The 23,184-nt window shown below is 39.1% G+C and overlaps 1 protein-coding gene across 1 annotated transcript; it reads left to right on the forward strand.

Annotated features, from left to right (window-relative positions):
- Nucleotides 1-11,284: 11,284 nt before the first annotated feature.
- Nucleotides 11,285-18,703, forward strand: LOC124975131 (zinc finger X-linked protein ZXDB-like). The gene has a single exon (XM_047538014.1). It carries the CDS (start codon nucleotides 11,355-11,357, stop codon nucleotides 13,821-13,823), a length of 2,469 nt encoding a protein of 822 aa, XP_047393970.1. The 5' UTR covers nucleotides 11,285-11,354; the 3' UTR covers nucleotides 13,824-18,703.
- The last annotated feature ends 4,481 nt before the right edge of the window (nucleotides 18,704-23,184 follow it).

The following is a 23,184-nucleotide window of genomic DNA, read 5'->3' on the forward strand; positions in this document are numbered from 1 at the left end:
AATGAGAGTGTTTCTAGGAATGATTAGCATGTGGGAGAGCGAACTGAGTTAGTGACCCACCCTAAGTGTGAGAATCACTGTCCAATAGGTTGGAGGTTTGGAAGAACAAGGAAACAGCAGTAGATGCAAATTCAATTATTTAAAAAAAATTTTTGCACTTGTAAATGGACAGAATGCCTTTATTTAATTTTTTTTATTTTTATGTGGTGTTAAGGATCCAATCCAGTGCCTCACACACATGATGCAAGCACTTTGCCACTGAGCTACAGCCCTCAATTCTTGAATGGGTTCTTGATTGCTGCTGTGATTGCCTGAGGACATCAGATTCCATCTCCTTCACTCTTTCAAGGCACACTACCCAGTGACTTTCCAGGGAGTTTCTAAGCCTTAGGTCCCACACTGGGGTTGCATAATTGATCCCTCTTGTTCTGAGGTTTCAGCTATTTGGACTACACAGCTATGGATTCCTTCGGCTCTCCAGTCTGCAGACAGACATTATGGGACTATCCACATTCTGGTTCTGTAACCCAAACTAACAAATCCCCTTTTTATAATTATATATATAAATATATATACATATATGTACATACACACATGTACATATACATATGTATGTTGTATACATCCATATATATGCATACAATTATGTATATATACATGTACATATACATATATATGCTATTGGCTAATTTCACACACACACACACACACACAGACACACACACACACTGTTGGTTCTGTTCCACTAGAGAACCTTGAGTAATACAAAAATTTTTACTGAGAAGTTGAGTCATTGCTGCGACTAACCTGACAATGTGGTTCAAAAACTTTTGGTGCTTTTTGGAATTTGTGGGAACAGTTTTAGAAACTTTAGAAATCAAAGTTGGAAGAGCTTTAGAATGTTATAAATACAGCTTACAACAATTGCCCAATTGTAATGGGCAATTCTGATGGGAGCTCAGAAGATCAGAATGTCAATAGGACTGCACAGTAAATACAGGGCTCATGAAGATTTACAGGAGGAAGACTCTTGGAAATTGGACCGTTATGTTATATTATGTATTATATTATGGCTAAGTAGTTGTCTGCATTTTGCCTATGTCCTGAGACTTTTTGTGAGGCTGATATTAAAAGAGATGAATTTCTTAAGCAAAAGAAATTTCTAAGCATCAAAATATTTAGACTGTGGCATCGGTATTGCTGGCAGCTATTAGCCAAATTTATTGTAATAATCAGAAGCAGAAAGCAAAGCAGAAATATTTTTAAAAACTTGCAGTGTGGCCAGAAAACTGTGAGGAAAACTTGGGCTAAGGAATGTGTAGTTATTAAAGACATTATGGCCACTAAAGAAACACTGAAGACTTTGCCCATAGACAATAAGAAAGATGGCATGAGGGTATCTCAGGAATTGGCAAGATCACACCCATCTCAGACTCAATGGTGTAAAAGAAAAATTCCTTTAACAAGAAACCTGCTTGCATAAGGTGGACTAGGAAGTTATTTCAACTTCCTCAGTCACCCAGACACAAGCTGCTGCAGCTGAGGTCATTGACAGTTTGGCCACTGCCCAAGATGGTGGGAAACTTTGGTTCTGGTTCTTAAGGATTACGGGATGTTGGAGTCAGGGGTTCATGAAGACATCCACCAAGATTTCAAAGGATGGCTTGGGAGGCCAGGCAAAGTGCCAGGAATGAAGTCCCTGAGGGCAGCCCCTGATAGGACAATGTGTGGAGATGTAAGGAGGAAGTGGAATTTGCAGTGGAGACTAATAAATGCCAGTAATGTAGAATGTCTATCTAGGAAAGCTACTGGAATTGGGCAGAGACAAGCCAACAGTGAGGACATGTGGGCTGCAACTAGCAAAGACATAGAAGAAAAGCTAGACAGGCCTTTTGGAGAGAACATCAGGAGGCCAAGTGTGCCAGATGATGGACGTGGAGCTATAGGACTTTGCAAAGATGGATTTTGGTCTTGCTTTGGTTCCACCTCTTCTTTCTGTGCTTCTGTTTATCTGAACAGAAATGTTCACTATATGCCTTTATATATTGCGTGTACGTAACATGATTTTGATTTTTATAGTAGCTCACACTGAAAGATTGCCATGAGTTTCAAAAAAGACTTTGGACTTGGACTTTTGGGCAACGCTTAAAATGTTAAAAGACTATGGGAACTCTTGAAAATGGACTAAATGAATTTTGCATTGTGAGTTGGGTATGCCTTTCTTTTCACGTTCCTTTCATTACTGTGTTGAGATTTCTGCACATTTCAGGATGCCACCTCTTCCAATTTACATGAGGGCTGCTTTAGGGAAGAACTTTCTCTTAATGATGTTCCCTGGGGTATTTGTTTGTCACGTAGGATTGAGTTTAATTTCAAATGGAATTAGCAGCACAGTTTTTCTGTGACTTCTCAGGCTGTGACTGGTGCATTTTGACACAATGCCAGCAGGATACATTTCCACATTCTCTGTAGGCCTCACAACAGTGGGGACCTTCTGCTAGTTCAGGCAGATGTGTTGTGGAGAGCAGATTATATGAGGTGCAATCTCTGTGGTCACTACTCCAGTCGTGTCAAGAATATGCTGACTTCAAGGTTAAGGGAGCAATCGATGCTGAGATTTGTCATAGGTACAGTGTTGTGCTATTTGCAACATGAGACTCATGTTATTTCTCAGTACTGAGAAATGCTATGAGGATGAGTGTCCAGCCTTCAGAATTCACCCTCCCCTGGTGGTGGTTACTTGGTACCAGGTCATTGGTTGGTGTCTTTTTTATCCCCTGTACTGAAAGTTGAATTATTCACCAAGGTTGAAGTGGGATTAGATCGTGACTGGAGTAAGGAGGAACTTCCCTAAAATTCGCTGTGCAAAGCAGAAACCCAGCATGCTTCAGTTCCAGACTTGATCCACAGCTGCACTCGAAAGGACAAAAACAAACAAACAGAAAACCCAGTAACACTGAAGGCATCAAAACAAACTAGACGTAGAAATAAAGTGAGAAGTCAATCAAAAATCACAACAGACATGTCACCAAAGTAGTAAAAAAAAGAAAAAAAGGAGCCAAAATAGAATAAGGAGTGAAAAATTAAGAAGAAAAAAGATAATAAAGAGAAAATGGGATAGAAGAGAGGGAAAAAAATCTATTAAAAATACTAAACTTAAGAAAAAAGTAAGAGAGTTGTGAAAAATAAAAGGAAAAAAGATAGAGTAGACAGAGAAAAGAAAAAAGAACAAGTAAAAAACACCTCCAAGCTGAGATGCTTGTCTTAAAGATGCTTCTTTCAGAGTGTGAGCACATTTGTTCCAGAGGTTCACAATCTGTGCACCTGATGACATAGTCAATTCCTGAACTGCAGGAAGCCCTTCTCACCAGCCAAGTTTTGACATTATGTGGGCTGCACTAACTGGGCCTATATTCATACCTGCTGACTACAGCCTGGATGCCCTGGGGCAAGGCAGATTATCTAACCTTCCTCATATATCTAGAGTGTCTCAGAAAGTGAGGGGTTGAGTGGTCAAACCAGAGAGATATGTGCTGGGCATGGGATCTGAGCATTTGGCCACCTCAGTCTCAGTATCACAACTGGCCTCACACACCACAAGTGACTGATCTTACTCTGCCACAGAGGATGGGGCCACTAGCCTCTGTGTCCTCTACTCTCCATCTCAAGCTGCTCTCTCCACTACTCAAACCACACTGCAGGACCATGTCCCTCTCAATCCCTGAGCCACAGCAGTCTGGTGTTGCAGTCTCCCACACAGTTAATTTAACAGGATGTCCACAGGAACCCTGAATTGTGATTGCCTTGAGATTTCTGCTCCCCAGAGTAGTCTGATCAATAATAATAGAACTCCTCTCACAGATGGCTATTGGTTATACAACTCTGAGGATTTGCTGAGCTATGCATTGACTTTCTTCCCTAAAGCTAGTTTGCTAACCAGTAGGAGATACTCTCAGACCAAATCCTTGAACCGGTTTTAAAGTTTGTGTGAAGTGTGGATTTCTCCTGCAGTGAGGGTTGCCAGTCCAGAGTTATTGTCCAGGTTGTATGCACCCTCAGGCGTATGTTTTTTTCTGGTGTCTGGTTCCCATACCTTGGCTGGGGACCCCAGATGTTGGGACTTGCATAGTGCTTTTCTCCACATTGCTTTTCTGAATCTTTGAGCTGTTTAGAATTCCCTTCACTTCTTCATTCGTTTGCAGAGTTTTTCCTCCCCCTCTCTCCTTGGAATATGGTCGGTCCTTTGTCATCCTGACTCTTCTCATTCACAGATTCACACAAAGGCAACTTCTATTCCTCCCTCTTGCTTCCTTGATCCTCAACTACTTGAATCTTCAGGAGATAACACACTTTGGCTCTACTGTGTATCCTCGGTCAGAAAAACATAAAAGGCTTGGGTGAGGGACACAGTGAGTGAGAATTGTCCCTTTGTGCTGTCCACACGTCCACTTTTCCCTTTTGTGTGGATTCAGAAGTAACCAGTCAAGGGTCATTCAGGTTGTCAGTGGAAGGATGCAATGCTTAATTATTCCCATCCAGTTCATGACATGTGGGGAACTCTTAAATCTCCCTTCCCTCTGCATGGAGAGGCACTAAAGTTGTGCCACCCTCCCTCAGAAAATGCATATTGGATATGCGAATTTCCACCAAACCTGGTTCAAAGCAATTTCTAGCAAGAGAGAATGGCTGATTGGACTTGTAGTGGTGACAGTTATCCAGGGAGCAGGCATAAAAGAATGCTCCTTCAGGTTGGTGGAAGAATTTCAGATTTCACATTTGTGTCTCTCCACTGCCAGAGTGACAAGATAGTTGGACTGGGCTGCAGGCAGAACCAGCATTTAAAGAATAAACTCCAAGTTCATTTGTAGCTCCTTGTGTTCGAGGTCTCAGGATGCTTGAGATAGAAGGATAGCCCAGTCCTGCGTGCAAATAGAAGGCTGAGGTTTAATCTGTCATCTCTAGCTTCTGAGCAGAAGATGTGCATGTGTTCTATGTGTTGGCAGTTCCAGGAAGGAATTGTAAAGGATTGGCAACTGTTAAAATAGTTTGGCTTTGGTATATGTGATGCCGTCTATCAAATATCAATGCAGCAGAAGAAAAAATTTTTCCAAGTAAAGTTTATCTCCCTCTCAGTAGGTGTTGTCACTTCAATCACTAATCAATGGATTATTTGGCCCGTGGGGACAGAAAAACCCACATGCTGTTTTGTCCCATCAGCTTTTGTCCATTTTGCACCCTAAACCAAAATGAGACAGGTTCAGCGAAAACACTCAAATTGCCAATATAGTTAGGTATATATAATTTGAAGATTGACATGGGAAGCTATGGCCATGCTCTGTCCAGGACAGGGCTATGGACAACATTGTTTTAAATGTTTAGTTCAAGTGCAAGTACCAGGAGAGCACAGCAGAATTTAGGGGACACAAGAGTCCATTCCTGAGGAGAATATTTGCTAATCGCACTTATGGAGAAAGAGGCAATCCCACCACAGAGCAAGGCTTTCCTTGCAGGTGGAACAGGATAGCCCTGGGCAGGATCAAAATGCAGCCCTCACAGGCCCTGTGCTCTAAGCTGGTGACAACTCTTTGTGCCAGGGCCTGGGTTGTGCAGCAAACTCAGTATAGGCCATGAAATTCCAGGTCCAACGAGAATCTTGAGTCAAATACAAGTACTGAAATAGCTAAATTGCTTTAGTCTTTATTTTACCAGAGAAGCAACAGGGTGGTAGATAATCTTCCTTGTGTAAGCAAACAAACATAACCCTGATGGTTAGGGTGCCAAGTATTTGTGCAAACTAAAAGGAGAAGCAACTCCTCTAACCTGATAAAAGATATGAAGCCAGTCATCAACCCATGGCCTCTCAGTTCCAAATTCACCCTTCGGTGTATGCTCTCTGATAAAGAAGGGATTCTTTAAGCATGTCTACTTGAAAGTAACATCAAAGAGCAGTGTGCTATGCTTTCTTAGTAGAGGACACTGGTGGGACACTGAAAGAGAAACTAACTGGTCCTCCTATGATTTATGGCTTTCACAGTTGTGGATTTGAGAATATTTTGGGTGGTCTGTCACAGGCATGGGCCCTCAGAAATTGTGTAGTCCTGATTTGGTCTGTTGATCAGTTCCTTGTGGCTCTGTTGGTAGGATCATTCTGTGCTCCAAGTTACCTGTCCACAGTATCTCTCTGCTCACTTGCTCCCCACCCCGCATCACATACCCAGCTTTATGTTGTGCTTCCAACACTGCAACACTCCCAATACCGAGATCCCCCTGCCACAGCCGTTGTACCCACTATCTACGGTGCATTGTTTACTCTGGGCTTCTCACTGAAGCAGGCCGCCTTGCTCCTACCACACATCCCCATACATGTCATCAGCTATGGACTGTTTATACTACAATGCTCTGGGGAGTTGCTTCCTGCTTGCTCTGTGACTATACACCAGTTGTGCTTCTGTAGTCCACCTCTGGCATTGGCAAAGCAGAGGAAATTCTCCACCATCCAGTGGATTCTTGTCCAATCAGGTGTGAACTCCAGTCTTGGGGAGGAGCCCACACTCTGAGATTGTCTTTCCTATGGACCCCTGCTCCAGAAAATTCCACATGGAATGTTCTTCCATCTTTTATTAAAACTTATATAAATAGTTTTATAACTCTTTGTATCAGACGTCCTCGGTCTAGATCACTGTATGCTTTCTATGTCCTGATTGGATCCAGATTGCTACAGAACACAACATCCATAGCAAACATCATTCTGAAAATTTTCTCTTTGAGAGCTGCACCAAGTAAGGATGCCCAATGTCTTTACTTCTATTCAATAGTCCTGGGGTAGGGCAGGCAGTGGTCCCAGAGAGCCCAATAAAGCAAGAAAAAGAATAAAATATTAGGGAAGGGGAAAGAAAGAGGGGCATTATTTGCAGATGATGTGGATATGTATGTAAAATTCTCCAAGTATTTTATTGGAATCCATAAAAGATCTTAGACATCTGTGGGATAAAACATCGACATAGACAAGCCTATCATGTGGAACTGGAGGCTATCATGCTAAGTGAAATAAGCCAGTCCCCCAAAACCAAAGACTGAATGTTCTCTCTGACAGGCAGATACTGACTCAAAATAGGCAGGGTGGGGGCGGGGGGAGTGTAGGCTCATCATATTGGACAGGAGGGAATGGGAGGAAGGGAGGGAGTATGGGACTGGGAAAGTCAGTAGAATGAATCAGACATAAATTTCCTATGTTCATATATGAATACACGACCAGTGTAACTCCACATCATATATAACCACAAGAATGGGAAGTTATACTCCATGCATGTATGATATGTCAAAATATATCGTACTGTCATGTATAACTAAAAGAACAAATAAAAAAGCCTACTGTGTTGTATTTCTAAGCAACAAATTTTTTAAAAAAATGAAATTGACCAAATTGTGCTATGTACATATATGACTACATCACAGTGAATTTCACCTTTATGTATGTCTATAAAGTACCAATTTAAAAAAAAAAAACTACAAATTAATAGAAGGAAGACCAAGGAGGTAGAGGAGGGGAAAGGGGGATGGAGGAGAGAGGAAAATAGGAAGTAGTGAGGACTGAAGGGTAGCAAATTATATTTCACGCATGTAGGATTATGTCGAGATGAACCCCAACATTATGTATGACTATAATACACTAATAAAAATTCAAAAAATGAAAAATTCGAAGATAATATTTGCTTACTGTGGTATACATAGGCCAAAAGGTCATGTGATCAGAGAAATGTTATGAAATATTGTTTCACATTCAAAGGGATATTATTATTATTATTATTATTATTATTATTATTATTATTACCATTACCAGGGGTTGAATCCAGGGGCATTTAACCACTGAGCAACATCCTCAGTCCATTTTATTAATGTTGTATTTTGAGCCAGGGTCTTGCTAAGTTGCATGTGGCCTTGCTAAGTTGCTGAGGCTGACTTTGAACTCATGATCCTCCTGCCTCAACCTCTCCAGTCACTGGGATTACAGGCCTGTGCCACCAAGCCTGACTTCGAAGAGATATTATTAAAAGAAGAGATATGCCATAAACATGAACCAAACATGCAGTACTGAAAAGGAGTCAAATCTAAAATATCAACACAGTCCTAATTAGAATCCCACACTGAGAGATCCCTGTCCCTGTAACATTTCATGATGAACTGATAATTTAAGCACAATGAAATGGGCTCCAAGGCAAGGCACATTTGAAGAGCAAGGTAGAATTGACTCATTCTATCCAAATATCAGGACTGAATATTGATCTTTGGCAATTAAGTTAGTGTGGTATTTCAAATACATAAATAGGTCCATTGCACGTGATAAAGTGTATAGGAACTAGTCCGAACATATGTAGATAACTCAATTAATGACACTGTAAACCAGATGGAAAATGGGAGACTTTCCAATAAGTAGTTCACTGAGAAAATTGGATATCCACACGAAAGGAACCCTATTCACCACCCTACACAAACTTCAAGTGCAGGTGGATTAAGACCTGCCTGTGAGAGGCAAAAACATACAATTTTTAGAAGACAATACAGAGAATAATTTTTTGGCCCAGTGTTGCTTAAAACAGAAATGACATCTTAAAGCATATTAATTTAGAAAGTGCAGCACTAAGCCAGGCATGGTGGCACACACCTGTAATCCCAGTGGCTCAGGAGGCTGAGGCAGGAGGATCTTGAGCTCAAAGCAGCCTCAGCAATTTAGCAAGGCCTAAGCAATTTAGTGAGACCCTGTCTCTAAATAATATGAACATCTATATAAATAATATATATAATAAATGTATAAATATTATATATAGATAGATGTCTAAATTTCATGTTTTTATATGTAATATATATAATATGTATATAACATATATACACATAAATATGTAATATATATCTAAAGGGTTTTGATATGTGGCTCAGTGGTTAAACACCCCTGGATTCAAAAAACAAGCCCAAAGCAAGTGAACACACACACACACACACACACACACACACACACACACACACGTGCATGCACGCACACAGACAAACAGAGCAAGGGAATAGCACAGCCACACATATGGACTGGTATTGGAAATATGTAAGAAACCCATTAAATCAGTAAGCAAAAAACGGATAATGTAATAGGAAATTTTGTGGGAAAAGTTAAATTTGGACCAGTCCTCACACAGAAGAGAAAACCTAAAAGGTTCATAAACATAAAAATGTGATAAAGCTTATTAATATTTTGGGTATTGTCCACAGCCGTGTTGGCAAAGATTTAATTCTGGCAATATTTAGTGTAGGTGAATAGGTGGGCCAGCAGGATGTCTATGGGCTTCTGGTCGGGTTGAAAATTGGCAAAACCACTACAGAAAACAACGTGGCATTGTTTTGGAAAGCTAAACATATGCGTATCCTATGGATCAGTGACTCTATTCTGGCATGTATACTCCGGAGAGTCCTTTACCCATGTGTTCCATGAGGAAAGCACAAGAACAGACATAACAGCCAAGAACTAGAAACGACCCTAGTGTCCATTTACTGTGGAACAGAATGGTGTAATCACACCACAATCACTGTGCTATAAGCATAGACTGGAATGCTAGTCAACAAAGGAGACAAAGGATTTACCCACAGCTACTATGAACGACATGGATGAGTCTCACATACAATAAACACTGAAAGAAGCATGCAGTGTGACTCCATTTTCATAACTTCATATAAAATGCATTGTTTAGGGATGCATACAAAAGTGGTGAAGCTATGAAGAAAAGTACTGAAAAGATTATCACAACATCAGGGTAATGACTATATGTCTGTTGGGAGGATGTGGGTTGCGATTGGGAGGAATACAGTGGCTGTGTTCTGGAAGGCTGGCAATGGTCTGTTTCTTGACCCTGGTCCTGATTGTGTGGGTGTTTACTTTTATAAATTATCTAAACCTACAGATGTGTTTTATGCACTCTTATATATCTCAGATTTTAAAAATGCTTCCTCCATGGGGAAAAAAATGTAGTAGGAAAGGAAAGTATGGGTTGTAGAAATTTTGATGAGGTTTGAAATGTTATGGATGAAGAAAATCTTGGTTTTCCAGTCCAGGGACCAGGAAGTGTCCCCTATCTCTCAAATGGGAGGTGGGGTGGGAGGCAGGGTTATTTCAATGATAAGTACCCCATATGTAGTCCTCATCTTAAAACTTTCTCCTACCAGACATTTCACCCTGTATTTATGTCACCTGCCTACTTAGTTATGACAAACCAGTTGGAGGATCATCATCACTAAATAAGACCACTAGGCATCACAGGTCATGTCATTACAGTAAGACTGGGCAACCACACTTCAATGAGAGCAGGCACCCCAGGGGCTATATTGGATAAGGTCTTCTCTGCATTTTGCTCCAGAGAGTCCACTACATTGATTTACGGTTTAACCTTAATACAGCTTACTGTACTTCCTGTCAGTTCACAGACATCCATGTGCTGGTGAATCTAGAGCAAGCCAAAGAATGTCTTCATTGTGTTGTGATATTGGACACGAGATTTTTCAAGGTGTAACTGATGAAGGGAGAGCAAAGAGTTGGGTTAAGTTGAGCACTGTACAAGGAGGACCCAGGTTCAGATTAGGTTTTCCAGATTTCAATATAAATTGTGTCATCCTCCAGGCTTTGCATTTCTAAGCAGAACGTTGCTGATGTGTTTTGGTTCCATGTCTTATTCTATTCTCTGACAAAAGCCTATGTGGAAAAATTTCCCCAGGACCTTGCTCAAGATAATTCCGAGAATAGGAGTTTGGGGAGAGGCATCTGCAACAGAAATCCTAGCACTATGGTAATTTAACGGTGACACACTAGTTCATTTTCTCAGAAATTTTCTCTCATCCATCAATCCATCCAGCCAGTCAATAATTTTTAATCCACAAAAAGTATTAAGCAACATGCTCAGTGCCAGGACAGGTTGGGACGTGTTCATTTTGGTATATACAGTGAGGTACAGATTTAAGTTGCTTTTATTGGATAGATACCTAGGTACTCTAAAACCATTACTGAATGAGCTGACATTTCCCCATTACCTCAAAAGACCTTCTTGATTACTTACTAATATAAACTGTTCAACTTATTTATGCACATCAGGCTCTGACTCTGGGCTTCCTATTTGTTCCAGAGACCCAGTACCAGAATATTTAAATCACTGTGGCGTTAAATACGTTTTAATATCTGATAGGGCCAGTTTCTGCGCATTGCACTTTTTTTTTTTTTTTTTTTTTTCCTCCCTCTCAGGAACGTGTTCGGGCCCGCGGCAGGGGGCGGGGTCGCGCCTCCGCCGCGGCTCCGGTTCCAGCCCAGCCTCACGGACGCAGAGATGGAAATCCCGAGGCTGCTCCCGGCTCGCGGGACACGACAGGGCAGCAGCGGCTATTGCCCCGCGGGCGGCGGCGGGGTCCACCGAGGCCCTGACCCGCCGGCTGGTCAGGCCCCCGCGCGCCGCCTTCTACTGCTCCGGGGGGCCCAAGATGGCGGGCCCGTGCCGCGGAGCGAGGAGGCCCGCAGGGCCTCACGGGGCCGGGGCCCGGGCCCAGGCCCGAGCCCGTTGGCGCCTAGGCCGAATCACCCGAGCGGCGGCGGCGACGACTTCTTCCTGGTGCTGCTTGACCCGGTGGGTGGCGACGTGGAGACCTCGGGCACCGATCAGGCTGAAGGGCCCGTGTGGAGGGAGGAGGCCGAGGCGGGCCTGGGGCCCCAGGGGGGCGAGAGCAGCGCGAACCCCGCGGGCCGCCCTGCGCTGGGCCCCGGCTGCCTGTCCGCGGCCCAGGCCCCGGCCCCGGCCCCGGTCCCCGTCCCTGTCCCCGTCCCCGTCCCGGTCCCGATCCCGATCCCGGCTCCAGCCCCAGGCCCGGGCCACGGGGCGGCCTTCGCAGGCACCATCACCATCCATAACCAGGACCTGCTGTTGCGTTTTGAGAACGGCGTCCTCACCCTGACCACGCCCCCGCTACCGGCCTGGGAGCCGGGGGTCCCGCCTTTCCCGCAGCCTGGGGGTCTGATCGCCCCGCCAGCCGGGTTCCCGCACGCCGCGCAGCTGGGTGACTGCCCAGAGCTGCCGCCCGAGCTCCTGCTGGCCGAGCCGGCGGAACCCGCGCCGACCCCGGCGCCGGAGGAGGAGGCTGAGGGCCGGGCCGCCGCCCAGAGCCCTCGCGGGCCGCTGGGCCCGGCCCCAGGCGTGGTGCTGTACCTGTGCCCCGAGGCGCAGTGCGGACAAACCTTCGCCAAGAAGCACCAGCTGAAGGTGCACCTGCTGACTCACAGCAGCAGCCAGGGCCAGAGGCCCTTCAAGTGCCCCCTGGGCGGCTGCGGCTGGACCTTCACCACGTCTTACAAGCTCAAGAGGCACCTGCAGTCGCATGACAAACTAAGGCCATTCGGCTGCCCGGTGGAGGGCTGTGGCAAGAGCTTCACCACCGTGTACAACCTCAAAGCACACATGAAGGGCCATGAGCAGGAGAACTCCTTCAAATGCGAGGTGTGCGAGGAGAGCTTCCCCACGCAGGCTAAGCTCAGCGCCCACCAGCGCAGCCACTTCGAGCCAGAGAGGCCCTACCAGTGTGCGTTTTCCGGCTGCAAGAAGACGTTTATTACCGTGAGTGCCCTGTTTTCTCATAACCGCGCCCATTTCAGGGAACAGGAACTCTTTGCCTGCTCTTTCCCTGGCTGCAGTAAACAGTATGACAAGGCTTGTAGACTGAAAATTCACCTGCGGAGCCACACAGGCGAGAGACCTTTCCTTTGTGACTTTGAGGGCTGTGGCTGGAACTTCACCAGCATGTCCAAACTCTTAAGGCACAAAAGGAAGCACGACGATGACCGCAGGTTCACGTGCCCTGTAGAAGGCTGTGGGAAATCTTTCACAAGGGCCGAGCATCTGAAAGGCCACAGCATAACCCACCTGGGCACAAAACCTTTCGTGTGTCCTGTGGAAGGCTGCTGTGCCAGGTTTTCCGCTCGTAGTAGTCTCTACATTCACTCCAAGAAACACCTGCAGGATGTGGAGACTTGGAAGAGTCGTTGCCCCGTCTCCACCTGTAATAAACTCTTCACATCCAAGCACAGCATGAAGACCCACATGGCCAAAAGGCACAACCTTGGCCAGGACCTCTTAGCTCAGCTAGAAGCTGCAAATTCTCTTACGCCCAGCAGTGAGCTTACCAGCCAGGGACACAATGATCTCAGCGATGCAGAGATAGTGTCTTTCTTCTCTGATGCACCTGGCAAGAGTTCTGCTGCAGTGCTGGACACAGCATTGGTCAATTCTGGAATCCTGACTATTGATGTGGCTTCTGTGAGCTCAACCCTGGCAGGGAATCTGCCTGCCAACAATAATAATTCCCCAGGGCAGGCTGTGGACCCTCGGGCCTTGATGGCCACCAGTGACCTTCCTCAGAGTCTGGATACCTCTCTCTTTTTTGGAACAACAGCTGCTGCTCTTCAGCAGAGCCCCTTAGATATGGATGATGTCTCCAGTGTAAGTGTGGGGCCACTGGGATCTCTGGGCTCTTTGGCAATGAAAAGCTCAAGTCCAGAGCCCCAGACTTTGACACCCAGCAATAAGTTAACGGTGGACACAGAAGCTCTGATTCCTTCAAGCACCCTTTGTGAAAACAGTGTTTCAGAACTACTGACACCAACCAAAGCGGATTGGAACGTACATCCTGACTCCGACTTCTTTGGACAGGAGGAAGAAACCCAGTTTGGATTCCCCAATCCAGCAGGAAACCATGGTCCTCAGAAGGAAACGGATCTTATCACAGTGACTGGCAGCCCATTTTTGGTATGAACCAACCCTATTTGTTACTTGCCACGTGGCTTACTTTATTAACACTCATCTTTGAGGGTCTTCTGGACCGAATGCTTAAATGCAGTCGTTTCTCGCTGGTTTGCAAAAGAACACATCCCTGGACTACAAGCTTGGAGATTTAAGTTCTGATCTTGAGTCTGGAACTGACAAGTTCTGTGACCCTGAGCAAGTCACTTAACCTATCTGAGCCTTAATTATAAAATTAGGTGGTTTGAATGGATTGTTTCTAAGCTCTTTTGTGCTCTGTATTTTTGTGATGATGTGCTCTTTCTGGAAAAACATAGGGTATTTCACCATCATTACTTACTGCATGTACTTCTAATGTCATAGAAAGGGCTTTGGTCCCTTTAGGAATTAAATGATCAAAAATGAAAAACCCGTGTTTAACTTTAAAAACTTAATGAAAATTTTACACAGTTCCAAGATATTTGTAAAATTTATTAGTAGAGCTCAAAAGAAACCTATAAATATGGGTTGGTTATTTTGCCTTTTCATTATTTTAGCTCTCCACACCCTTTTTGATAGAGACTGTATTTTTGTTGTGGAAAATGCCAGAGCTTGTTATGATACAATCTCAGACTGAAATATTGCCTTTGTGGTGTTCGATAAGTGGCCTTAAAGACTTTATTTAGTTTTGCTCAGCCTTAGTTCTGTAGCTTTAAAACAGTCATAGCAATGTATATATACCTGGTGCATATTAGACTCCTTTTTCTATCCTAGTAGTTGGTATTGAAGAGAAAATATTATATATTTTGCCACAGTTTGTGAATTTTTGTTTTCCTGCCCTTCTAGTCCTCCCTCCAAGAATCAACATATTTAATTTCCCACTTTTCCCAACAAAGAAGGTTTTATGAGGGTTAAGAAACAGGGAAGGTAATTTATTTCTTCTGTGGATTAAAAATGATTTTTTTCCATACAGTTTTTATGAGACATTGACCACATGTCCATTTGTCCAGTTTCATAGTTAGTGTCTTGGCTTTGTGTTAAGTGCCAGCTCTTTACTCAACCATAGAGGGTTCTCTTCCAAGAAAACCTGGGAATGAACCAGAGGGAAATTTTCTTCCCCCTGCCCTAGAAAGCTCATCATTCACCCTCTCTGGAATGGGAGATTTTGTCTATCTTTTAACTAGAGACTGTCTATCTTACATGAATATATCATTTCACAGTTTACATAGAACTTTCACATGTATAAAATTTGATCCTCTCACTCCTGAAATGTAGTTATGGTGAATTCCAAACTACAAGTGATATTAAAATTTACCCAACTCATATTACAGATGGATTTCACTTTCACCTAATAACCATGAATTATATGTATTAAATAAGGAGGACATATTTCTACCTCTTTCATTCTTCTCTTCTGAACTTCATGATCATTTTGTTTATAACCAATTCTACCATAACTTATATCTGTCACCTCCTATTTGTTCTGCTTCCTCTCTACCACCAGTCTTTGCCATACATCTCCTTTATTTATTTATCTCTTTTTTTTTTTTAATTTGACAACTCTGTTTTGTGGTCATCATGTCTCATTCTCCTCATGGTCCATTTTTCAGTCATAATATTTACTGTAAGTCTTTGTATACACTGAGAAAGTATTTTCTGGATTCAGATGGCAGTGTTTTTAAATATGAATCAAATTACAATTGGGATATTTTATATATGGTTTTAGCAAGTACTACTTTTCTAATTTTTTTCAGTTCTTGCTAGAACACACTGTTAGTTGTTTTAAAACAGCCAAATCCAATTCTGTTTGCATGTGAATACTTGAGGATAATAATTATCATAGTACTTTGGCAGTACACTTTATAATTTGTCAGTTTGAAAATATATCTCTACCATCTTTATAATTTTAAATTGGTTGTACTTATACAGGAAAAAAGCAAAGAAAATACACACATTTGTAGTTAAAGGAAATAGAATTTTTTTTCTCCCTCAGCACTTTGGAAAAATTTTAAACCAGTTTTAGAAATGTATCACCAGTTGAAACAATTCATAATCTCTTAGATCATTTTTCCTTTCCTGTGGGCAGCAAAGGCCTGAGATGAATGCATCTGTCTTCAGCATCTATCGAAACATATAACTATAAACATGTTAAAATTCTGCCATTTTATTTAAACTCTCAGACCAATTAATCCATTAAAAACTAGCATAAACTATAAATTCTCTTAATTTTATTCTCCTTTAAGATAAAAATCTTGTAATTGTCATTAAGATTTATGTTTTCATACCCTTTTCCTAGCATGGTGGTGGAAATGACATGTAGTTATAATCAGTATATAACTGTAGACCTAAGGATTATATTTCTGTTGGTGTTGGTATAAATTTTCCATTTTCTAAAACTTTGGGCCATGATTTAATTTTATCTCATTTACCTTCTGTGCCTCTTCAGTCTTTGATTTATTAAAATCTGCCACCTGAACATAGAATAATAAAAGGCCTTGCAGGAAAGTTTGATTCCAGAGGTCTCTGTTAAGCTTATTTATCATGAGTTAAAATATGTTAATCTTGACATTTTACCACTTATTATAGTGTTACACAATTGAAAGCCTTGAGTAGTAGAAGTGAAACTTGAGGAGCATCTTTCTCTGTGGATGGAGTATTTCACATTCCCACCCAGAAAAACAAGAAGGTTTTACTACAGTAAGGTATTTAAACTATTTTCTTGATGCCAAATGAAACTGATTAATTCTGTGATTGGGAATATTCATAATCCCTTGATAATTATTAGTATCAAACAGATCCACTTGGTGATTTTATTATACTAAAAATCAAATTTCAATGCAGCTCCCTCAAAATATGTGATGATTGAAATGCAAATTTGAACTAAAATTATATATTGCTTTTGAAAAATAAGTTTGCTTAGGAATTTTTTAAAAGTAAATTGTGTCCTGTGGGTTTAGAGAACATATTGTCTAAGCATAAAACTACATTTTAAAATAAAGCACTCTTTATATATATTTTCAAGTCCAAATTGATGGAACTTTTAATGACAATGTTTACACTAGAGACCCTATTGTATATGTCAAGTTCATTTACTGACCATGTGCAGAATGCAAGGTAGAGTGCTAGGGATGGAGAAAAGAAAAGTTAAATATGAACCATATCTTGATTTTGGAGAGGACATAGAAATTAACATATTAAACACTTCATGAGTAAACAATACCATCAAACATGTCTTCACACATTTAATGAATTACTCAGAGGCAAAAGGAGCTTCAGGAAATTTAGTTATGTAGAGAAGAATTTTGGTGAGTTCAAGTGAGGGAGAAAAGCACAAGAAAAGGATCCAATTGGAACTGGTTGCCTGCACAACACTGGGAAAGAAAACCTAGTTCAAAATTCAAAGCTCATGTTTGGTCAGATCTGAGTGTTAGGGTTATACTGCCAATATAATGCCAAAGTTTGGAGGACAAGTCAGTAGATAGGGCTTTATTGTTCTGGACATAAGAGAAAATATTTGAGAAGGGAAATCAAACTATGAATATATAAAAAGATTAACATAGTAGACATGTACCATGTGGATTTGAGGGTTGTGTGATAGGAAAATAAGTTATAGAGCCTGTTGTGATAATTCCAGTGTGCTGTGATGAAGATGAAAGTTTGAACTGGAATGGTAGGAGGAAGGGACAGGAGATATTTCCAATTTGAGTAAATAAATATCTTGTTGACTTACTGAATATATAGAACCATCCATCAGAAAGTGAAAGATAAAAAAATGACAAAGTTTTCTTGGAGACTGTAAAAATTACATTTCATTAATATAAGCAAGTTGTATATGAAACCTTTTCAGTAATATTTATGGAAAGATGTTTAGAGCATGTTTAATGCACTGGGAAGTAATAAATCATTGTTATCCCTGAATAAACTATGTATATTGTGGATTATGTTAGGCTACTTCATCTTTCTTGACTTCCTCATATGTTCTGAGGTTTACATTTAATATCTGTGCTTTTATTTCCCTTGGAGTATTTACAGTCCTCTTAACCTTGTATAATACACACATCAGACTATTCTGCATCATAAAGAAGTATGTCACTGCTGGCTGTCATTTCTTTATTATTACTTATCTTTTCCCTGCTTCAGATATTGAACAGATATTTTATATGGTATTTAGTAATATAACACATCAGTTTTTCATAATTTGGAAGATGCTGCTTAGTCATTAATTTCAATAACTCATGATAAACTTTGTTATGCTTTTTTCTCAGGTTGGAAGAGATAAGACTAGGATTACCCACAAATCAGCTTCAATGTGACATTTGGGGCTTCTTACTTATAATCTTCTTTGTCATTAGCTAACACTGTATGTCAGTGATGGTATAGAAATCAGTTGCAAGATGGTATCCTGTTTTTTTGCACACCACAATATATTCTCTCCATTTTATATTGATAACTGCCAATGGTGATAACTGAAAAGGGAACGGACTGCAAAAAGAGAGAAAAGGGAGTCAAGAAGTAGCATAAATAACTACCTAGTAATTATATTTTGTTTCATGATAAATTTACTGTTCTGCATTGTGAAAAGAACAATTCATCTCATATTAATTTTCTTCTGACACTTGTGGACATACAAAACACATTAACTCTTGCTGCCTACAGAAAATACCTTAACTCACTATTTTAAAACAGACAATTATTCTTAATTGTACTAATAATGGTGTGTCTCTTTTACGAATAGCTCTTTTCATTACCACCTTATTAAGCAACTGATAGCTATTGAGTACCTCCTTTTTGTGAAGCACTATGAAATATAACACGAATGTATATTTCATTCTTTCATTTAAACATTTATTGAGCTGGGCACGGTTGCACACACCTATAATCCCAGCAGCAGGAGACTGAGGCAGGAGGATCAAGAGTTCAAAGCCAGCATTAGCAAAAGCAAGGTGCTAAGCAACTCAGTGAGACCCTGTCTCTAAATAAAATACAAAATAGGACTGGGGATGTGGCTCAGTAGTTGAATGCCCCTGAGTTCAATTCCCAGTAACCCCCCCCCCAAAAAAAAACTAGAAGACATTTTTGAGAGAGATATGACATGTTCTGCCTTTATTCATATGCATTATGATCCAGACCAAAAATAGCAAACAATGAGAAATAATATATAATGAATTCTAAATGTTTATATATTAAATACAGATTTAAATAGAATAGCATTGTCATTCTCACAGTATAAACTGAAAATTGCAATGAAGCAAAATTCAATAAACAGATTATGAAAGATATTTCAAAAAGTTCATCTAAAATTTAAATTGGCATATAGCAAATTAACAACCTTTTCAAATTAAAATCTAAATAATTGAGTGGTAACTTTAATTATAGCAAAATATTTTTGGAAATAAGTTGTAAATTATGATTTATTTTATTTCAGAATTGTATGCATTATAGTCAAAAGTGACTTTTGGAAATCATATGACACAACTATTGTATTTTCAAATGGGAAAATGATAGCACATAAATTAATGTTATTCAGTCTGTTATTTTTCTAAATAAATTGTCCTTTCATCAGCAACATAGCAAATTATAGTTTTCTGAAGTATAAAAAAACCAAGGACTTTAATTAGAGAGTAAATATTTCATGTAGGTACATTAGATGAAAAGATGGGTGGTATTCCTGTGATATGTGGAACTGATAAATGGAGTTTAACAGAAAATTCTGAGATTTCACCAATTGTGAGGAGTTGGGTAATTGTCAGTCAAGCATTTCATGTTCTGAATAAAATATTAGTAACAGCACATTTGGAAGGAAAACCAAGCACACTGTAACAAAATAAAATTTTTGTGATAACAGGTTTCCAAGATTCAAATAATCACAAGTGGTAGCACAAGATAAAAAATTCTTCAACTCTGTCATTCTTTTGGGGGGATAGAGGCAATAAATGAATTTTTAAAATCAGTATTGTTTTTCTATTCCTGTTTACACCAACAGTGGAGGAATGTAATTGCAGTGTGAAACTCTGTTTTGATGCATGTGGAAAAGGAAGCTTGTCACATGTTCGTTTGTAGGGAAATCAGCAAAAACATAGAATTGAAATGGAAATTCCATAGGCAGTGACTCAGTGAATACAGCAGCAGTTCATTCCAGGCTAGATCCAATTTTAGAATATGTGCTGCCAAACAGATTGAGTAGTTTTGGCATTGGTTAGTTAATTCTAAACTTAGCATTTGGTATTTCCAAGGAGCTGCAATCTTCCTTTTGAAGTAACTTTATGTTCTTGTGCCTTATGGAGCTAATTATTATTTTGATTAGCTATTGATGATAAGGATTACATTGGATGTCATGGCATGCTAATAGAAAAAGGGATAGCGAATATTTAGAATTTTTGCTTCACTTTTCAAAAGGTTGAGGATTAAGTAAAATTTATTCTCTCTTTATGTGAAAACTTAATTTCTCCCTTAGTTGTACCAGTTGTTTACGTACTTAGCAATAGGACTTTAGAACATTGTTCAAATAAGTGCTTAGTATAACTTTAGTAATCTGGCTAGTATTATGCTTTCCTAAATGCCAGAAAGGGCTTATGTAAAGGAATATAGGTCAAATTCATTAGGAAAAAATAAATTAATTTCTGTTACTGAATTGGATATTGTATTTATCAATTTTGCTAATAAATCCAAAATGTCACATATATAAGTATGTGTATATACATATATATATATATGTGTATTTTATTCAGCATATAATATTCCATTTGAAAAGACTCTATCTATACCACTGCATCTTTAGGTGAGATCTTAAACATTTTGTTGACTTGTATTATATTTAATTTTGAGAGTAGGTATTGGATAATTCTTGTCATTGGTAAATATTTGTACCAAATCTGAATATTTTTTTAAACACACTGGAAAGAATCTTGTTTATAAAATTGTCCTTCAACATATATTTTTTGGGAGCAAAAAAAATCCTTAAAGATGAAATGTTATATTAATAAAAATCATTGAAGATTCTTCCCAAAATGGAAATGAAAAATAAAATTTAAACAAACAGAAGTTTTAAGTTTGCTCTGTATTCAAGTGTTTCAATCTTGCCTAAGTATCTTTGGTTGAAAACACCTGCATAAAGTTATAGTGGCAACTTTGAAACATGTTCTGTTATATTTAGAAATAAAAATTCACAAAAATTATTTGTTATTGTGACATGGTCATCTATCTCTAATGTCATCTAGCTTTTGGAAGTTTTATGAAGAGAGAAGTGGAGAGAAAGAATTTTCCAAATTTAGGCCCTGGCTATGAAATGAAAAAATGCTGTTAAATTGGATGCCATTGAATATTTTACACGACATTCTTAATAGTTGGTGTTTTTAACTATTTGCTGACTCCACATATTCTTTAAAGTTTCTTAAATTAAATATGAATCTCTAATTTATACCAATTAAATTACTAATTGCTTTTTAAATTTCATTTTTCTTTTCAAGATTTATATATTATTTAATTCAATAAGCATTCAGATAACCACCTATAGGTTTTTAGTTTTGAAGCTATATATTGTATATTTTAATCATCCCTTGATATAAATTTTTGAGCTGCCATATTTTGAATTATAACTGACTATAAAACTTTTAATGTTTTAAATTTATTACTTTTCATAGTTTTCACTGAAACATAACTAATATTACAAAAGTGCACAACACATAAGAATAATGGTGCATGAATTTCCTCAAGTGAATGTACTTATAAAACCACTACCCATAAGAAATAAAACATTTTTAGAAACTTCACAGCTCCTTCATGTCCTCTTCCACTCACTACTATCCTGAGCCAAAAATAAATTGTCATGACTTCTAAAAGCACAGAGTTTTTAAAAATTTTTTCATTGTTTATTATTTTTGAGATAAAATTTGCACAACAAATAATTTATTTTAAAGTACACAGTTCAGTGACTTTTTGTACATTTATAATGTTGCAGAACCATCAAAACTGTAATTTCAGAACATTTTCATCACTAAAAAGAAACTCCATAGTCAATAAGTAGCCACTCTCCATTTCTCCCCTCTCCTGAAAATTAGTTTATTTTTGTTTCCATGGATTTGTTCATACTGAAACTTTCATATCAATGGAATTATAAAATATATGACCTTTTGTGTCTGATTTACACAGTACAATGTTATGAAGGTTCATCCATGTTGTAATGTGGTTATGTAAGTATTTCATGTTTTTTACACTGAATTATATTCCATTGTATAGATACACTGCATTTTATTTATCCACTCTATTAATGGGAATTGGGATTATTTCTACTTTTAGCTGTTAGGAATAATTCTATGAAATTTATATATGTTTTATATGAATATATTAAAATTGCTGATCAATTTTTCTTGTTCCAAAGCTTTATGGTAAGTGTATATTCTCTTTACATTTGATTTCTTTTAACATTTTGTTTGTAAACTTCATCTATGCTTTTGCATGCATAGTAAGTTATTATGGTTGTACAGAGTTCTAATGTATGCAATTATTTTTAGTTCAGTATATGGGTATTTATATATCATTTCCAATTATTGGCAAGTGTAAATTGTGTTATAAATATTAAAATATACCTTTTTAAAGTGAGGATATAAATGAGTATCTGTGGGTTATGTCTTAGAAGTGGAGATGCTTATGTTTAATTTTAGTAACTACTTTACATTGTCTAAGATTTTGTAGTCATTTACATTCCCACCAGCAGTTATGAAAGTTCTTGTTAAGTCACAACCTCATCAACACCACACAATGTTTGATGTTTTCATTTAAACATGGAATTCCAGGTATTAAGTAGGATTTCATTGTAGTTTTAACTTCTCAACTAAAAACTGTTGCGTAGATAATTGTAGAAGAAATTTTGAAGTGTATTAAAATGTTAAATGTATCAGTTTATTTAAAAGCTGCTTTCTAGTGAATTTTCTAGAAGTTTCTGCACTTGAGGGAACCAGAATGCCAAAGAAATGAACTTTAATGTACTATTTCAGTTATAATAAGCTATTATTTCAGTTTTAGTGACTTACTATTGATAAAAGTGTATATATTTAAGGTGTGCAATGTGATGTTTTCATATACATATAATTGTGAAATAATTATCAAAATAAAGCAAATTGACATTTATCATTTCACACAGGAGAATTGGAACATTTACATCTATTATATGCTAACTATAGTCATGATACTGAACACTGGGTTTTCTTAATTTATTAATCTTTTACCTGAATGAGTGTACCCTTTTACCACCATCTCCTCATATCCTACTCTCCCCAGCCCCTGGCAACCACTATTCTACTCTACTTCTATGCCTTTGAAGGGTTGAGATTCCACTCTTAAGTGAAATCATGCAGTATTTATCTTTTGATGCCTGGCTTGTTTTAATTAAAAATAA

Source organism: Sciurus carolinensis, unplaced genomic scaffold (genome assembly GCF_902686445.1).
Source record: "Sciurus carolinensis unplaced genomic scaffold, mSciCar1.2, whole genome shotgun sequence".
NCBI lineage: Eukaryota > Metazoa > Chordata > Mammalia > Rodentia > Sciuridae > Sciurus > Sciurus carolinensis.